Source organism: Prionailurus viverrinus, chromosome A1 (genome assembly GCF_022837055.1).
Source record: "Prionailurus viverrinus isolate Anna chromosome A1, UM_Priviv_1.0, whole genome shotgun sequence".
In the NCBI taxonomy this organism is placed as follows: domain Eukaryota; kingdom Metazoa; phylum Chordata; class Mammalia; order Carnivora; family Felidae; genus Prionailurus; species Prionailurus viverrinus.
The window spans coordinates 139,928,629-139,947,952 of NC_062561.1; the positions used below are offsets into that span (position 1 = coordinate 139,928,629).

Genomic DNA, 19,324 nt, shown 5'->3' on the forward strand with positions numbered 1-19,324 from the left:
TAAAGCAAAGCGGGTAAGAGCTCCAGCTCTAAATGGAATTAGACCTGGGTTCAGGTTCCAGCACTACTCCTTATTAGCTGTATGACAAATTCATTAAGGATTCTAAGTTTCTGTTTCCCCACCAGTAAAACAAGGATAATATAGGCTGCTATGAGGATTAAATGTGTCACATGTAAAGCACTTAAGCTAGTTCACAGTAAGTCCTCAGTAACAGTTACCCAGTAATAAAAAGAACAATGACCATTATTCTGTTAATGGTAAAGTTGATGATTACTGTATGTTATAAAGGGAAATAATTACTTCAAGAACAACTTCATACAAAAGATTAATGAAAACAATTAATGATGACAGGATCTACTCTGACCAATTTAATTCAGAAATAAAAAAAATCAAACAGTTCAGATTCAAATGTTTTTCACTACCATAAGATTCAGAGAGTTTATGGCACGTGCCATTCACTCTCTGAATCTTATGGTAGTGAAATGTATGTATGTATTTTTTTATATAAGTTTATTTATTTTGAGAGAGATAGAATCCAAAGAGAAAGAATTAGTGCCACTGCACTTAAACTTATAGCAGAAATAAACCACGTTTATTAGTATATATGCCAACAATACCATATAAAATATCATAAATATTAACAATCTTACTACTTTCTATTAAAATTTTGAGGGTGGATGAGGTCCAGAGTTACCTATTAACTATAAAATTAATGGCTTTAAAATTTTCTAAGTTAATGTGACATTTGATAAAATAAAAGACGGACACACTCTCTGATATTCCTAGGTTTAACCCTAAACAAATTGTCACAAGTGTGTACAAGGAGATACATACAAAGATGTTCACAGCAACACTGTTTGTAACAGCAAAACAGACAACATAACCTCAAAGTCCACCCACAGAAGAATGGACAAATGTGGTATAATCATATTGGAACATGACACAAGATTGAAAATGAAGCATAACCACACATAACAACAAAGATGAATCTGCAATGTACTGTTATAAAATACAAACAATATCACTCCATTTATGGAAAGTTCAAAACCATGGAAAACTAAGTCCTTCATGAATATATACATTTGTAGCAAACTATAAAACAAAGCAAATGAAAGAAAAGGCTACAACCAAAATAGTGGGGGGGGGAGTAAATGATAAGTGGAAAGGAGAGAGATTTAAACAGAAGTGTCACACAAAGATTCAAGGGTATTGCTAATATTCTATTTCTTAAGCTGGGTGGTGGAAACATTGGTGTTCATCACATTCTTCATTACACTTTATATATTACACTTTAAATATACATAAAGTATATATTGACTGCATAAATTTCATAATATATAAAATATTTTTAAATTTTCTAAATATGCAAATGTAAACTCAAAGTATTTACTTTACCTGCTCAATTAAGGCATTCCTTGCTTCAGTTGTCTCCTTAAGCAACTCAGGATCACTCATTTCCAAAAGGGGATTCCTCACAAAGTCTTTTCCATCATCTGAATTAGGATTCCAAAGAAGTTTTTCTTTATTTACTACATCCACAACTCCTTTGAAAGCTTTGCCTTCACCAAGTGGTAACTGCAAATCAAAGCGAGATTAACTTTATTAAATGATAACTCAATTAGAACTGCATTGATGAGAAAATGTTACCTTTCTCCACTTTCCCCCAAATGGCTATTAACATTACCATAATCTATATCTTTTATTTACATGCCAACTTCTTCCAAAAAACATCTGAGATAGTTTCAGATATATATGTCACAATAAAATGATGAGGAAATTTGCAGCTGCTATTAATAAATCAAATATTAATCAACCAACCTGCAAAAGTAATGGCTTTGCCTTCAACTTCTCTCTGATGCTTTCAACCGCATATTTAAAACTGCAGGAAGCAAAATAACTATAATTAAAAATGTTAAGATTCTTGGGCCGCCTGGGTGGCTCGGTCAGTTAAATGTCCGACTCTCGCTCAGGTCATGATCTTGTGGTTCATTAGTTAGGGCCCCACACTGGGCTCTGCGCTGAGAGTACAGAGCCTGCTTGGGATTTTCTCTCTGACCCTCCCCTGCTCATTTGCTCCCTCTCTCTCTCAAAAATAAATAAATAAACTTAAAAAATGTTAAGATTTTTTTAAATGTTTATTTATTTATTTTGGGAGAGAGAAAGAGATCGCAAGCAAGCTCCTTGCTGTCAGAAGGATTTCAATGCAGGCTTCGTCTCAGGAACTGTGAGATCACGACTTGAGCGGAAATCAAGAATTGGATGCTCAACCGACTGAGCCACTCAGGCGCCCCTTAAATGTCAAGATTCTTAAAACAGATTTAAGAATGGTCTCTAAAATCACAACCATTTTCATTGTCCCTAATGTTCACCAGTGAACAGTTTTCCACATGACAGTATCTCGAGTAAACTTTCAATGTCAACTTCAAACAGTGCTTGAGTATCTACCATAATCCTGCCACAGAGATATCTAGAGTATTATTATTACAAGCTTCACTTATTATAGTTTGAAACTAAGATTAAATAAACTGATCAAAGTCACCAATAATAAAGTTCAGTTAGACATTCAGATGCATGATCTGTCATTATAACTCAAGGATTCTTCTAACAACTACATTTGCTATCACACACAGTTATCCCCTTTCTTCCAAAAGCCAGCCCAATTTTGCTACAACTTTACCTTAGGCGTTCTTGGTATCACGTTATCAGTTCGGAATTAGGATAGAAAATTACATAAACACAAAGCACACTGTGTGGTTTGAGGAGAGGGACAGTTGGTGTTTTGTATTTGCCACTTACACACTGACCAGGATCTCTCCTTATCACATTTCTACCTGTTTTGAAACTCCTTTTTCAATGGGACTGAATTGAGATTCCATGGAATACTTATACTCTAGAGTGAACAGCTATTTATAAATTTAAGTTATAGTCCATTAAAAACTCAAAACTGTATTCCTACTTTTTTTTAATGTTTATTTATTCTTGAGAGAGAGGGGGAGAGAGAGGAGAGAGACAGAATGTAAGCAGGGGAGGGGCAGAGAGACAGACCCAGAATCCCAAGCAGGCTCCAGGCTCTGAGCTGTCAGCACAGAGCCCAACGTGGGGCTTGAACTCCCAAACCATTAGATCATGACCTGAGTCAAAGTTGGATGCTTAACCGACTGAACCACCCAGGGACCCCTGTATTTCTACTTTTAACAAATGGGGGGGAATAAAACCCTTGAAATACCTTGCTCCAGTTTTGTCCATTTTGTTTAAAAAACAGATTCGAGGTATCCTGTGTTTATCAGCTTGCCTCCATACTGTGAGAGTCTGGGCCTGGAGCAAAGAGAAAGGGAAAAAAAACCCACATATTGGACAAAAATAACTCCACTACACATGGAACAAATAGATCTAAGAATCTATTATAACATGGAACTGGGCCCTGTTCCAACACAGAATTAGTGCCGCTGCACTAGCTACTCTTCTGCTAGTGGGTAATAGAACAAAGAACATGATGAAGTGTGATACAGAACGTGCTTCAAACTGAGAATACTCCTTTGGGTGGTCTAGGTTGCCACACAAGGAGAACAAACACCTGGGAGGTATTAAGAGTCATGGAAAGAGGACTTAATTAAGAACCAGAAGATGCCATTTTTGTCTGGCTTCACCTTACCCAGAACAGGTCACATTAATACTGAACTCATCAGTTTGCTGACCAGCAAAATAGGGACTTTTGCCTTAATTCTTTTGTTGTTGTAATGTAAAAAGAATAGGACTGTATTGTGATAAAAAATATTGTGATAAAAATATGCATTTTTACTCCTGAAACCAATATTGCACTATGTGTTAACTAAAATTTAAATAAAACTTTTTAAAAGTACATGCATTTTTATTATGAATGTTTAAAAGTTGAGTTAAACTGAAGAGTGAGGGAGAAAAAAGCCAATAACTGTATTTCTTAGTAGCAATTCTCACGTTTTTGTTTTTTTTTAATTATTTATTTTGAGAGAGGCAGAAAGCACGCATGCATGCATGGGAGGGGGCAGAGAGAGAGACAGAGAGAGAGAGAGAGAGAGGGAGAGGGAGAAAGAGACTCCCAGGCAGGTTCCAGGCTGTCAGCACGGAGCCCCGATACGGAGCTTGATCCCACAAACCACGAGATTATGACCTGAACCGAAATCAAGAGTCAGATGTTTAACCAAATGAGCCACCCAGGCGCCCCTCTCATATGCTTTTCTATTTGACTTCTTTTAATTCTAATTTTTACACATTTTAAATATAAATAGTTTGAGTCTGTTACAATATCTCTGCCTAGTGGAGTCTCAAAGCCCTAGAACAGAGCATACAAAGCCTAATGTGCTGACATTACCTGATACAGAAGCCACTTTATATAATTTGTTTAGGTAAAATTTAGATAGAATAAAAAACACTCAAGTGTATAGTGCATTCTTGTAAATGTATAGATTTGTATAGCTACTATCCCAACCAAGATATAGAACCTAAGAAATTTTTCTTATGTCCCATCCCCCATAAACAACCTGTCCTCACATTTGTCACCACAGATTCATTCCATTTTTGAATCTCATATAAATAACATGGCTTGTTTCACTAAACATAAAGTTTTTGACATTCATTTATGTTGTTAGGTATGATGGCTGTTATTTTTGTTGTTGTTGTTTTGTTTTTGGCTAAACCCCTTCGTATAAATGTGCCAGCTTGTTTGTCCACCTGTGGATGAGCACCCAGATTACTTCTAGGTTTGGGCTATTATGAATTTAGCTGCTGTAAATATTTTGAAAAAGTCTTTAGGAGACAAATGTTCTCATTCCCTTGGATAAAGATACAGGAGTAGAAGAGCTGGGTGAGAGGATATGTGCAGACTTCATTTTATAAGAAACTGCCAAATAGTCTTCCAAAGTATAATATTTTACAGTTCCACCAACAGTGTATAAGAGTTCCACTGGTTCCACAACTTCAGCCAGTATTTGCCATCATTTTTTTCAACTTTAGCCATTCTTGTGGGTGTCAAATAGTTTTTCTTTGTAATTTTAATTTGCATTTCTCGATAATCAATGAGACTGAGCATCTTTTCATGTGCTCACTGGGCCATTCATGTCTCTGGTGAAAAATCCACTCAAGTCTTTTGTCCATTTATTTACTAAGTTGTAAGTTTTTATTACTGATTTGTAGTTATTCATATATTCTGGATACAAGTCCTTGATCACACCCATGTACCATGTACTATGAAAATTTCAGCACATACTTCCTAAAACAATGATATTTTCCTACATAATCAATAGTGTTATCGCATTCTGGAAATTTAACATTCATATACTATATCTAACATGAGAAATTTTTTCATAGCCTACAGCTTCCCTTTTTATTTTTTAATTTTTTTAGTTTTAATGAGAAGATGTAATTTTGATAAAGTCCAATGAATCAACTTTTCTTCTTCTAGTATGCTTTATATCCTAAGATATTGTTACCTACCCCCAAGGTAACTAATTTCTGCATATGGTGAGGTGGGGGCTGGGGGTATATTATAAATTTTCCAAGAAAAAAGCATATTAAAAAATATAGAAAGACTTCCATTATCCCACCTGCTAGCTAAAAGTCCATTTTAGCATGTTGTAGCACATAAAAGGCTTCTGTGTCACAAATTCAGAAATTTCCTATTCCAATATATTTCAATTTTGTAAATAATGCCATCTGTCAAATGTACATATACAAGTCATAATGACAGAAAGAATGCAACCATTAGGACGTGAAGTGATCAGAAAGAAATGGGAATAATGTATAATCAACCTCAGACCTCAAGGTCAGGCTGTATTTAGATCAAAAAAACATCACTGCCTGTCAGCAGTCCTCATGTCGGGCTTTCCATAACTGTATTATCTCCCCCCAACAACTTTTCATTCTGAAAAATCTCAAACCTATAAAAAAGGTAAAAAAACAGTACAATAAATACCATGTACCCTTCACCTAGATTCACCAAGTATGAACACCTTGCCACACTTGCCTTTTTTTCCCCAAATGTGCATATGAACACATTAGAATGTGTGCACTGGGTATGGGAACGTGCCACTTGGATCTACTACACAGAGCATAATTAAATGATAGCTCCAAGTGCTAGTCATCTTGACTACTAACTACCACGGTCTCTCAAGGACCAGCTAATGGCCAAGCAGAGCAGAAGTACTAATGTAGGTTATTCCTACAAAACATGTGGGACTTCTCCAACAGGCGACTTTGCCTTGAGGACTTCCATCAGCCTAGCCAAACCCCTTTTGGAAATGTGCTATAGTCTGAAACTCTTCCTACCCAATCGTCCTGTCACCAAGAGCTCCTTGATCTGCCCTCTGGTCTGAAAGCTCTCTTCCACTTCTCTCTTTTCTCCTTTACTCTTCACAGGGATATCCACCAATAAATCTCTTATGCATCTAATCCCAACTTGGCATCTAATGCTCAAAGTACCCAAACTAACAACATACGTGTATGTGTGCATGGGAGGTGAACCACTAGAGCAAGATGCAGATATCATGACACTTTAATCCTAAATACTTCAGCCTGTATTTTCTAAAAATACAGAGTGTGAGCAGGGGAGAGGCAGAGAAAGAGGGAGACACAGAATCGGAAATAGGCTCCAGGCTCTGAGCTGTCAGCACAGAGCCCGACGTGGGGCTCGAACTCACAGACCGTGAGATCATGACCTGAGCTGAAGTCGGATGCCTAACCAACTGAGCCACCCGGGTGCCCCTACAATACTTTTTTCTAATAACATATCATCTGTATTAAAATTATTCTGGTTTTCCTACTGATGTTCTTGTAACTTTTTGTTTTTGAATCCAGGATCCTTCCAAAGATCATATTACATTTAGTTTTCTTGTTTGTTTAGAATCCTTTCAACTACAGGGGTGCCTGCGTGGCTCAGTCAGTTAAGCATTCAACTTCAGTTCAGGTTGTGATCTCATGGTTCAGGAGTTCAAGTCCCGCATGGGGCTCTGTGTTGACAGCTCAAAGCCTGGAGCCTACGTCTCCCTCTCTCTCTGCCCCTCTCCTGCTCGCACTCTCTCTCTTTCAAAAATAAACAAACATTAAAAAAAACTTCTAAGAAATTTCATTTGATTGCATTCTCATGATTAGATTTGGGCCAAACATTCTGCCAAGAATACAACATAATGTTGTGCCCTTCTTAGTGCATCCTATGAGGAAGCCCCATGGTGTCGATTTGTATCATTTGGGAAATGTTAATATCGATCATTTAGTGTATCACTTTTAGTAATTTTTAGATTAGAAGAAGTGAAGAGGATTCTATATTTAATAAAAAGCCAATCTTGAAATTTTAAGACATATAGCGATATGCTAAAGAATACATAACTGACCCCAGTATAATTTATTATAAATCCACTTTTAAGATTTATTCAAAAAACTCAGTAACTGTTAGGACACAATTCTCCATGGGTATTTCACCTTTCTACATAGTTTCTTAGGAAAGGCACTAACTGCCTTTGTTCTGGACTATGTCTTCAAAGATGTCTTCAAATATAGTAAACGGCTTAGAAAGAGAAGTGTCTTCCTCTGAGTCAAAAGGTAGGTTTGTTTATAAGCCTGGAAGATAACATCTCTCTCCAGAGCAAACAGCAGGCATGCTTACTGCTCATTATAAAACATGTGCATTTTCTAAGCACAGGGTTCCATGGCATGTGCAACTCTTGACTCTCTTGACTCTCTTTAGGTCACCCTGTGGGAATTGGGGCTTGGGTAACTAAGACAAGAAATTATGGACACTCTGGCTATTGCTATTCCTGTGACTAACAGTCCTTTATCTCTGACTCAAAAGTCTTATGTCTTATGCCAGCATGCCATAAAACTGTGGCAGGTTAACTAGTTAGCTTAAAAAAACAGGTAAGAATCTCAAGCCCTTCACAGTTTTCAGCACTAACTTTCATATTTTCTACAGAAAAGCAACTATTTCCCTTTTACTACGAAATATCTGAGATCACATATAGACCTGTATATGTGATTGCAGTATTAAATTCCAATTTCACCATACTTTGATTAATATGAACTTAACAAATACAGGGCTATCGTAACTAAATCTGATACATTCTACTTTAAGAAAAAATCATGTTGTTGGTATCTTCACTTTACTCTGAGAATATTTTTTACCTCTACACCAGCAGAGGCATCAAACACAGCTACTGCACCATCCAACACTCTAAGGCAGCGCTCAACCTCCAAGGTAAAGTCTACATGACCTAAAAAAAAAGATGAGAAACATAACACTTAAAATCTTTTATTCATTTTTCTATGTTTATTTATTTTTGAGAGAGAGAGAGAGAGAGACAGAGCATGAGCAGAGGAGGGGCTGAGAGAGAGGGAGACACAGAATCTGAGCAGGCTCCAGGCTCTGAGCTGTTAGCACAGAGCCCGACACGGGGCTCGAACTCATGGACGGTGAGATCATGACCTGAGCTAAACCTGGACACTCAACCTACTGAACCACCCAGGAGCCCCAACACTTAAAATCTTTTAAAAACTGAACAAAAAAACATGATCCAGCAATCCCACTTTGGGGTATATATCCAAAAGAACCGAAGGGAGAGTCTGAAAGACATATCTGCACACCACACTCATAGTAAAATGATTCACAATGGCCAAGAGGTGGAAACAACCTTCCATCAATGGATGAATGATGTATATTTACATACAAATTATGTTATATATGTACAATGGAATATGATGCCGCCTTAAAAATAAAGGAAATCCTCTCACATAAGACAGATATAAACCTTGAAAGATTTCATGCTAAGCAAAGTAAGTCACCCACAAAAGGACAAAAACTGTATGATTCTGCTCATATGAGGTATCTAAAGTAATCTCCTAGATTACAAAGTAGAAGAGTAATTACCAGCAATGGGAGCAGATGACAAAGAGTAGTAGTTATATAATGGATATATAGTTTCAGTTGTGCAAGACTAAGTACTCCTGGACATCAGTTTCACAACAATGTAAATATACTTACCTACTGAGCTGTACACTTAAAAATGGTTAGGATGGTAAATTTTATGATATATTTTTGACCACAATTTAAAAGGAAACACAAACATGAATAAAAACCTCAAATGATGCAGCACCTCTGCATTGCTCAAACAGCACCATACCTGGCGTATCAATTAAATTGACTCTATATCCCTTCCAATCAAACGTAACAGCAGCAGACTGAATAGTAATGCCTCTTTCTCGCTCTTGAGCCATGAAATCTGTCACTGTATCTCCATCATCAACATCTGACAAGGAAAAAGATGACACTGTTAGGCTTCATACCAAGCATATTTCATTGAGATAAGATATCTACGTGACAGTTTAATTTGCTTTAAGACTGTTTTTAAAATATTTGGCTTAATATCTAGAGGCCTTAATCTTACTCTACGTAAGTCCTTGTTCTAGAAAAGCTTTTCCAGCAAAATGAGTAATTTTTCCATAAAAAAATATTTTTTCTCTAAGATTAAATTCTGTCTAAATATTTTAATTTTTCTAAACTTTTTATTTTTTCATTCTTCCCCTAGTTTACCTTTCATTATCCCTTTTTATGTTTCTCATATCTGATCCCTTGACAGGAGGGAGGGTAGTGCAATGAAAAGAGCACAGACAGATCTCGATTTAAATCCCAACTTTACCATTACTACTGTATGAACCTGAGCAAGCTACTTAACCTAATTTGGACTACAAGGTTAACAAAAGCAACCTCGCTGAGTTGCCATAAGAATAAAATGAGACTACATAAAGTACCTAGCCCAGTAAATGGTAAGTAAATGGTAGCTACAGGGAACAAGGTAAAGAAAAAACTCCTCCCAAGTAAAATTCTCCTTTACAAATCCTTTTGATTACTAAATCCCACCCCCCCCCGCCCCACCCCCCAGCCAAAGACACTTATGTGTACAAATGAAAATAGTCTTGGTGGAACTTCTATAGTAAAAAGTTACAGATCAAGTTCATCTTGACTACTAAATTATTCTGCATTAAAATTCTTGTACTCTCATTAAATTTATACAGTAAAAGAAGTAAAAATGAGTTTATCGTTACCATTCAAAATTCAAAACCACAAGTGATCATGGCCTTATACTACCACTACTTATGTCAGCATTAAACCTCTAAAAATGCTAACCACTTTTCCTCACTGTTTGTGTATGTATAGATGTATATAAACATATGTACACATATGTGCCAACTGGGGGAAGAAAAGAAAAATTTATTTTTCAGGAGCCCCAAGTATCTATGTTAAAAATTAGTGTTGCCAGTTACTCACAAAATAACAAACCAAGAAAACAAACATCATTAATGAGACAAAGACCAAATACCTAACCAAAAGCGCTAAGTTTTTATTTACTTATCTTTTTAACGTTTATTTGTTTTTGAGAGAGGGAGACAGCGTGAGCAGGGGAGGGGCAGAGAGAAAGGGAGACCCAGAATTCGAAGCAAGCTCCAGGCCCTGAGCTGTCAGCAAAGAGCCTGATGCAGGGCTCGAACCCCACGAACCACTAGATCATGACCTGAGCCGAAGCTGAACAACTAACCTACTGAGCCACCCAGGTGCCCAAAAGCTCTAAACTTGTAAAACATTTGTAGGAGGAGGGGATGCAAGATGGTGGAGTAAGAGGACCCTAAGCTCATCCCATCCTACTTTTACAGCTACATATCACTCACATCTGAGTCAATAAACTGGAGAGTGATCTGAAGACTGGCAGAACAAACTCCACAGCCAAATACAGGAAGCCAGCCCTGGAGAGGTTAGAAAGGGCAGAAAGGCAGCCAGGAGCACTGCCCACAGGAGAAAGGAAGCTGTGGTCACAGAGAAGGCAAAGCACCGGGGAGTTTACATAGGAAAAAAGAATGCCCATAACTTCCAGCCTTGAAAACCAGAGGCACTGAACTCCATGACTCTGTATAACTAGGGGAGTTGGGAGTCTAGAGCTCTGAAGGTCAGGTGACTCAGCACTGGGTAGCCAGGAGTGCATGTGATAGCCAGGTCCCCGCCCTTAAAGAGATGAGGACATTTAGAAGAGTCAACACAGACGTGACAGCTTACACAAAGGCAAAGAGATCTGTTTATAGAGATTTCAGAGCACACTGAGGAATTCCTCTGAGAACAAAGGAACTGGCAGGTGCCATTTTTTCTCCCACCCCTCAGCATAAACAGACACAGACGGGAGGCAGTGCTGCACAGACACCCGTGAGGTAGCGCCAGCAGTGCGCTGTGCCTTGAGTTCTCCTGAGGAATCACCCACTCTAAGTATGCTGGCCTAGGCCCTGGGCTCAGGGCAAATTTTATTAACACTGTGTGCGCCCCACCCAATCACTGCCTCCTCGTGCTGTGGCCCTGTGGCCATCGCACTCTGGCAGATCTAGCCAGGTCTAGCAGCTCAGTGCAGATTTTGCTAAAGTTGAATGCCCCCAGCCACCACGCACACACCCGTACGCTTCTTGTCACTACCTCAGCCGTGTGCTTTGTGTCCGGCTATAACACATGCCATGCCGCTGGCCACCACCGTGATTTAGGGGATCTGGCCTGGGACTACTGACTCGGTGCAAATTTTGGTTAACACTGCTGCCTGGCCCCTGAGCCCTCCTATGGTCATGCCCTCTCAAGCCGGCCTGCCTGGGTCTAATACCACAGAAAGCAAGCACAGCCCACAAGAGGCAGATAGTCAGTGCAGAAGTCTGGACTGAAAGAGAAAGCACAATAGTAGGACGCAAGCAACATACAGCAGACTCCTCTGAAGTGTCACTTTCTGGTGAATAGGGAACAGTGCACTGCAGGGCACTACAAGACCTCTTCTTCATAAAGCCACTACTTTTAACAGCAGGAGATATGACTGACTTTCCTAATACACAGAAACAGACACAGAGAGGTAGACAAAATGAGGAGACAGGGGAATATGTCCCAAATGAAAGAACATGACAAAATCACAACAGGAGACATAAGTGAAACAGAAATTACTAAGCCTGGTAGAGAATTTAGAATAATGATCACAAAGATATTCACTAAACTTGAGAAAAGAGTGGAGGATATTGTTGACACCCTTAGCAAAGACAGAAAAAAATAACATGAGACATGAAGACTCAATAAATGAAACAAAAAAATAAATGGAATAAAAAGTAGGCTACAGGAAGCAAAGGAATGTTATCAGTGACCCGGAGGATAGAGAAATGGGAAGCAATCAAGATGAACAGATGAGAGACAAATACTGCATAATAAGAACTGACTTACAGAACTCTCACTCAATCAAGCATAGTAACATTCACTTTACACGGATCCCAAAAGAGAGAGAAAGGGTGGCAGAAAATGAATCTGAAGAAAAAATAGCTGAATACTTCCCAAATGTGAGGAGGGAAACAGAGATCCAGATTCAGGAGGCACAACAAATTGTCCCAACAAATTCAACCCCCAACAAACAAATTGCCACAACAAATTCAAACTCCCCAACAAATGCAACTCAAGGGATTCCACACAAAGACACACATTAATTAAAATGGAAAAGGGGCGCCTGGGTGGCTCAGTCAGTTAAGCGTCCGACTTCGGCTCAGGTCATGATCTCATGGTCCGTGATTTCGAGCCCCGCATCGGGCTCTGTGCTGACAGCTCAGAGCCTGGAGCCTGCTTCAGATTCTGTGGCTCCCTCTCTCTGACCCTCCCCCGTTCATGCTCTGTCTCTGTCTCAAAAATAAATAAACGTTAAAAAAATAATAAAATAAAATGGAAAAAAAATTATGATAAAGAATTTTAAAGGTTGCAAGAGAAAAGAAGACAGTTACATACAAAGAAATCCCATAAGGCTATCAGTGGTTTTTTCAGACAGAAACTGCAGGCCAGACAGGAGTGGCATGATATATACAAAGTGCTGAAAGGATTTTCTGCAGCCATGAATACTCTATCCAGCAAGGCTATCATTTCGAATTGAAAGATAGACTTTCTCACACTAACAAAAACTAAAGGAGTTTAAGACCACTAAACCAGTCCTACAAGAAATATTAAAGGGCACTCTTTGAGTGGGAAGCAAAGACCATAAGTAAAAGTGTAAAAAAGTAAAAACACAAAAAAACCATTAAAAGTAAATACTTCCAGGGGCACCTGGGTGGCTCAGTCGGTTAAGTGTCTGACTTTGTCTCAGGTCATGATTTCACAGCTTGTGAGTTCAAGCCCCAGGGTGAACTGGAGCCTGCTTCAGACTCTGCCCCAATACTACTCGTGCTCTGTCTGTCTGTCTCTCTCTCAAAAATAAACATCACAAAAATTTTTTTTAAAGAAAGTAAATGCTTCTGTAAAAACCAGTTAAAATATTCAGAAAATAAAAGGATGTAAAAATGACATCCTATACCAAAAGCATGGGGAGTGGGATTACAGAGGGGTTTAAAGTTCTGCAACCATCAACTTAATATACACTACTATATGCAGAAGAGGTTCTACACAAACCTAATGGTAATCACAAAATAAAAACCAGTAATAGATATGCAAAGAATGAAGAAAAAGGAATCCAAGTATATCACTAAAGAAAGCCAACAAACCATGAAAGAAAGGGTCAGAAAAAAGGTGCAAAAACAACCACAAAACAAGTAACAAAATGGCAAAAATATATACTAATCAGTAATTACTTTGAATGTAAATGGACTAAACACTCCAATCAAAAGACACAGGGTGACAGAATGAATAAAAACAAGACCCATCTAAATGCTACCTACAAGAAACTCATTTCAGACAGAAAGACACTTGCAGATTGAATGTGAGGGACAGAAAAACATTTATCATGCAAATGGATGTCAAAAGAAAGCCAGGATAGCCATACTTATATCAGACAAAATAGACTTTAAAACAAAGTTTGTAACAAGAGACAAAAACCACTGAATAATAAAGGGTACAATCCAACAGCAGAATAACAATTGTAAATATTTATGCACCCAACATGAAAGCACCCAATTCCAAAAAACAGTTAGCAACAAACATAAAGGAACTAATCAAAAGTAACACAACAATAGTAAAGTGACTTGAATACCCCACTTAGATCAACGGGCAGATCATCAAACCAGAAAATAAACAAGGAAATAGTGGCTATGAATGACACACTGGACCAGATGGATGTAACAGGAGTATCAGAACATTCCATCTAAAACAGGAGAAAACACATTCTTTTCAAACACACACAGAACATTCTCCATAACAGATCACATATTTAGGCCACAGAACAAGTCTTAACAAATTATAAAAATCAAAGTCATACCATGCATCTTTCCTGACTACAACGCTATGAAACTAGAAAGCAACCACAAGAAAGGCTCTGCAAAGACAACAGATACATGGAAGTTAAATGACATGCTAGTAAACAATGAACGGGTCAACCAAGAAATCAAAGAATAAAAAAATTACATGGAAACAAAAATGAAAATTACAATGATTCAAAAACTTCGGGAAGCAGCAAAAGTGGTTCTAAGAGATAAGTGTACTATTGCAATACAGGTTTACTTCGAGAAGCAAGAAAAATCTCAAACAACATAACCTCATACCTAAAGGGATCAGAAAAAGAACACATAAAACCCAAACCCAGCAAAAGAAGAAAATACAGATTAGAACAGAAATAAATGACACAGAAAGTAAAAAAACAAACAAAAAACCCAATAGGATGGATCAACGAAAGCAAGAGAGAATTCTCTGAAAGGATGAACAAAATTGAAAAACCCGTAGCAAGATTCATTAAAAAAAAAAAAAAAAAAAAAAAAAAAAGCAGAGAAAGAGGGGTTGGGGGTACCCAAATAAACAAAATCACCAATGAAAGAGGAGAAATAACAATCAACACCAAATAAATACAAATAATTGTTACAGAATATTATGAAAACCTAAATGCCAACACATTGGACAACTTAAAAGAAATGGATAAATTCCTAGAAACATATAACCTACCCAACCTATGGTGAAAGAAATGGAAAAATTGAACAGACCAATTACCTGCAATGAAATCAGTCATCAAAAACTCAGAAAAAAAGCAATGCCTGAGGGCTCAGTCAGTTAAGTGTCTGACTTCAGCTCAGGTCATGATCTCACAGTTGGTGAGTTTAAGCCCCACGTGAGACTCTGTGCTGACAGCTCAGAGCCTGAAGCCTGCTTTGGAGTCCATGTCTCCCTCTCTCTCTGCCCCTTCCCCACTCTGTGTCTCTCTCTCTCTCACTCTCTCCCTCTCTGTCTCAAAAATAAACATTAAAATTTTTTTTTAACTCTCAAAAAACAAAAGTCCAGGACCAGACGGCTTCACAGGAATGCTACAAAACATTTAATAAAGTGTTAATACCTATTCTCCTCAGAAATATTCTGAAAAACACAAGAGGAAGGAAAACTTCCAAATTCATTCAACGAGGCCAGTATCATCCCGATACCAAAACCAAACAGAAACCCACACACAAAAAAAGAGAGAACTATAGGCCAATATTTCTCATGAATATAGATGCAAAAAAACCTCAACAAAATATGAGCAAACCAAATCCAACAATACATTTAAAAAAACCATATACCACAATCAAGTGGGACTTATTCCAGGGATGCAAGGGCAATCCAGTATTTGCAAACAATCACTGTGATAAGAGAACGGATAAAAACTGTATAATCATTTTAGCAGATGCATAAAAAGCACTTGACAAAGTACATCCATTCATGATAAAAATCCTGTGCAAAATAGGTCAAGAAGGAAACATACCTCATATGATAAAGGCCTTCTATGAAAAACTCACAGCCAACATCACACTCTACCATGAAAAACTGAAAACTTTTTCCTTAAGGTAAAGAACAGGACACAGATATCCACTCTCACTTTAATTCAACATAGTACTGGCAGTCCTAGCCATAGTAATCAGATAAGAAAAAGAAATAATAGGGATCCAAATTGGTAAGAAAGAAGTAAAACTTGCACTATTTCCATCTGACACAATACTACATACAGAAAACCCTAAAGATTCCACCAAAAAACTGCTAAAACTGATAAATGAATTCAATAAAGTTGCAGGATACAAAATCAATGTGCAGAAATTTGTTGCATTCTTACACACTAATAGCAAAGTAGCAGAAAGTGAAAATAAGAAAACAAGCCTATTTACAAGTGTACCCAAAACAATAAAATACCTTGGAAAAAATTTAACCAAAGAGGTGAAAGACCTATACTCTGAAAGCTATGAAACACTGATGAAAGAAATTCAAGACAACACAAAGGAAAGAAAGACATTCACAGACTGGAAGAACAAATACTGGTGAAATGTTCAGACTACCTCAAACAATCTATAGATTTAATGTAATCCCTACCAAAATATCAACAGCATTTTTCACAGAACTAGAACAATCCTAAAATTTGTATGAAACCACAAAAGATGTAGAATAGCCAAAGAAATCTTGAAAAAGAACAACAAAACAGGAGGTATCACAATTCCAGATTTCAAGTTATATTACAAAGCAGTAGTAATTAAACAGTATGGTACTGGCATAAAAACAGACACAGAGGTCAGTGTAATAGAACAGAAAACTAAGAAATAAACCCACAATATATGGTCAATTAATCTTTGACAAAGGAAGAATGAATAACCAGTGGGAAAAAAGACAGTCTCTTCAACGAACAGTGCTGGGAAAGCTAGACAGCTATAAGCAAAAGAATGAAACTGGACCACTTTCTTACGCTATACACAAAAATGAACTCAAAATGGATTAAAGACCTAAATGTTGAGACCTGAAACCATAAAAACCTTCGAAAAGAGCACAGAAAGTCATCTATCTGACATCAGCCATAGCAACATTTTTCTAGGTATGTCTCCTGAGGCAAGGGAAATAAAAGCAGAAATAAATTATTGGGACTACATCAAAATAATAAGCTTCCGCACAGTGAAGGGAATGATCAACAAAACTCAAAGGCAACCAACCTACTGAATGGGAGAAGATATAGGCAAATGACATAACTGATTAGTACCCAAAACATATAAAGAACTGATACAACTCAACACCCAAAAAAGCACATAATCCAATCAAAACATGGGCAGAAGATGTGAACAGACATACCTGCAAAGAAGACATACAGATGGCTAACACACACACGAAGATGCTCAACATCACTCATCATCAGAGAAACACAAATCGAAATCACAATGAGGTATCACCTCACACCTACCAGAATGGCTAAAATCAAAAACACAAGAAATAACAAGTACTGATGAGAATGTGGAGAAAAAAGAACCCTCTTTTACTGTTGGTGGCAATGCAAACTGGTGCAGCCACTCTGGAAAACAGTGGAGCTTTCTCAAAAAGTTAAAAATAGGGGCGCCTGGGTGGCGCAGTCGGTTAAGCGTCCGACTTCAGCCAGGTCACGATCTCGCGGTCCGTGAGTTCGAGCCCCGCGTCGGGCTCTGGGCTGATGGCTTAGAGCCTGGAGCCTGTTTCCGATTCTGTGACTCCCTCTCTCTCTGCCCCTCCCCCGTTCATGCTCTGTCTCTCTCTGTCCCAAAAATAAATAAACGTTGAAAAAAAAAATTTAAAAAAAAAAAAAAAAGTTAAAAATAAAACTACCCTAGGACCCAGGAATCACACTCCTGGGTATCTACCCCCCAAAATACAAAAAGCCTAATTTAAAGGGATATATGGACCCCTATGTTTACTGAAGCATTATTTACAATAGCTAAGATACGGAAGCAGCTCAAACGTCCATCAACAGATGAATGGATAAAGATGTAGGATACACACACACACACACACACACACACACACACACACACAGAATACTATTCAGCCATAAAAAAGTAAAATCTTGACATTTGCAACAACATGGATAGAGCTGAAAGTGTAATGCTAAGCGAAATAAGTCAGAGAAAAACGAGTATCATATGATCTCTCTTATCTGTGGAATTTAACAAACAAAATAATGAAAAACAAAGAAACAAAACAAAGAGAAAAAAGAAAGAAATCAAGAAACAGACTCTTAACTATAGAGAACTGATGGTTAACAGAGTGGGTGAGGGACGGGGAAACAGGGCATGAGAATTAAAGAGTATAATTATGATGAAAAAATAAAATGATAAAAAAGAAAAAACAAAGATATCTGTACCCCCAAATTCACTGTAGCATTAACAATAGCGAAGATAATGGAAGCAACCTAAGTGTCCAACAATACATAAGATGTGATATATATATATGTGTGTGTGTGTTTACGTGTGTGTGTATATATATATATACGTGTACATGTGCATATATATATGTGTGTGTACGTGTGTGTGTATATATATATACGTACATACACATATATATATATACACATATTCCAGTGTGTGTGTGTGTGTGTGTGTGTGTGTACACGTGTATATATATATATATATGTGTGTGTGTGTGTGTGTACGTATATATATATATATACGTACACACACACACACACACATATATATATATATACACGTGTACACACACACACACACACACACACACACTGGAATATTATGTATTACACAGTCACAAAGAAGAATGAGATCCTGCCATCCGAAAAACAGAGGGTATCATGCTAAGTGAAATAAGTCATACCCAGAAAGACAAGTACCATGTGATTTCACTAAGTGCAATCTAAAACAAACAAAAAGCAAAAGCAGACCTGTGAATACAGAGAAGTGATGGTAGCCAGAGGGAAGGGAAGCAGGGGGATGGGCAAATGGGTATAAGGGAGTGGGAGGTTTCTAGTTATGGAATGAATAAGAGCTGGGGATGAAAGGTACAGCACAGGGAATACAGTCGATGACACTGTAATAGTGTTGTACGGTAACAGATGGTAGTTATACTTGTGGTGAGCATAACGATGTATACAGTTGTCGTAAAGACAGAGTTGTCATAGAGACAAATCTTTTTTTTTTCTTTAAAGTTTATTCATTTATTTATTCTCAGAGCAGGGGAGGGGTAGATAGAGAGAAAGAATCCCAAGCAGGCCGCGCACTGTCCACACAGAGACTGACACGGGGCTCGAACTTACAAAACGTGATGAGATCATGACTTGAGCAGAAACCAAAAATTGGGACACCTAGCAGACTGTGTCACCCAAGTGCTCCCGTTGGGACAAATCTTGTGGACACAGGCTAAGTATTAAATAAGCCAGTCAAGGGGTGCCTGGGTGGCTCAGTCGGTTAAGTGGCCGACTTCAGCTCAGGTCACGATCTCGTGGTTCGTGAGTTCGAGCCCCGTGTCAGGCTCTGTGCTGACCGCTCAGAGCCTGGAGCCTGTTTCAGATTCTGTGTCTCCCTCTCTCTCTCTGACCCTCCCCCATTCATGTTCTGTCTCTCTCTGTCTCAA

At 38.0% G+C, this 19,324-nt stretch overlaps 1 protein-coding gene across 5 annotated transcripts in view; it reads right to left on the reverse strand.

Moving 5' to 3' along the window:
• GFM2 (GTP dependent ribosome recycling factor mitochondrial 2) overlaps positions 1–19,324 on the reverse strand; it is a 74,950-nt gene that overhangs the window by 38,439 nt on the left and 17,187 nt on the right. For all 5 annotated transcript variants that reach the window (XM_047877073.1, XM_047877087.1, XM_047877078.1 and 2 more), the window contains 5 exons: positions 9,144–9,269; positions 8,149–8,237; positions 3,227–3,315; positions 1,819–1,879; positions 1,396–1,575 (listed from right to left, as the gene is read on the reverse strand). In XM_047877073.1, coding sequence (XP_047733029.1) covers positions 1,396–1,575; positions 1,819–1,879; positions 3,227–3,315; positions 8,149–8,237; positions 9,144–9,269 — 545 coding nt within the window. The remainder of the gene's footprint in view (positions 1–1,395; positions 1,576–1,818; positions 1,880–3,226; positions 3,316–8,148; positions 8,238–9,143; positions 9,270–19,324) is intronic.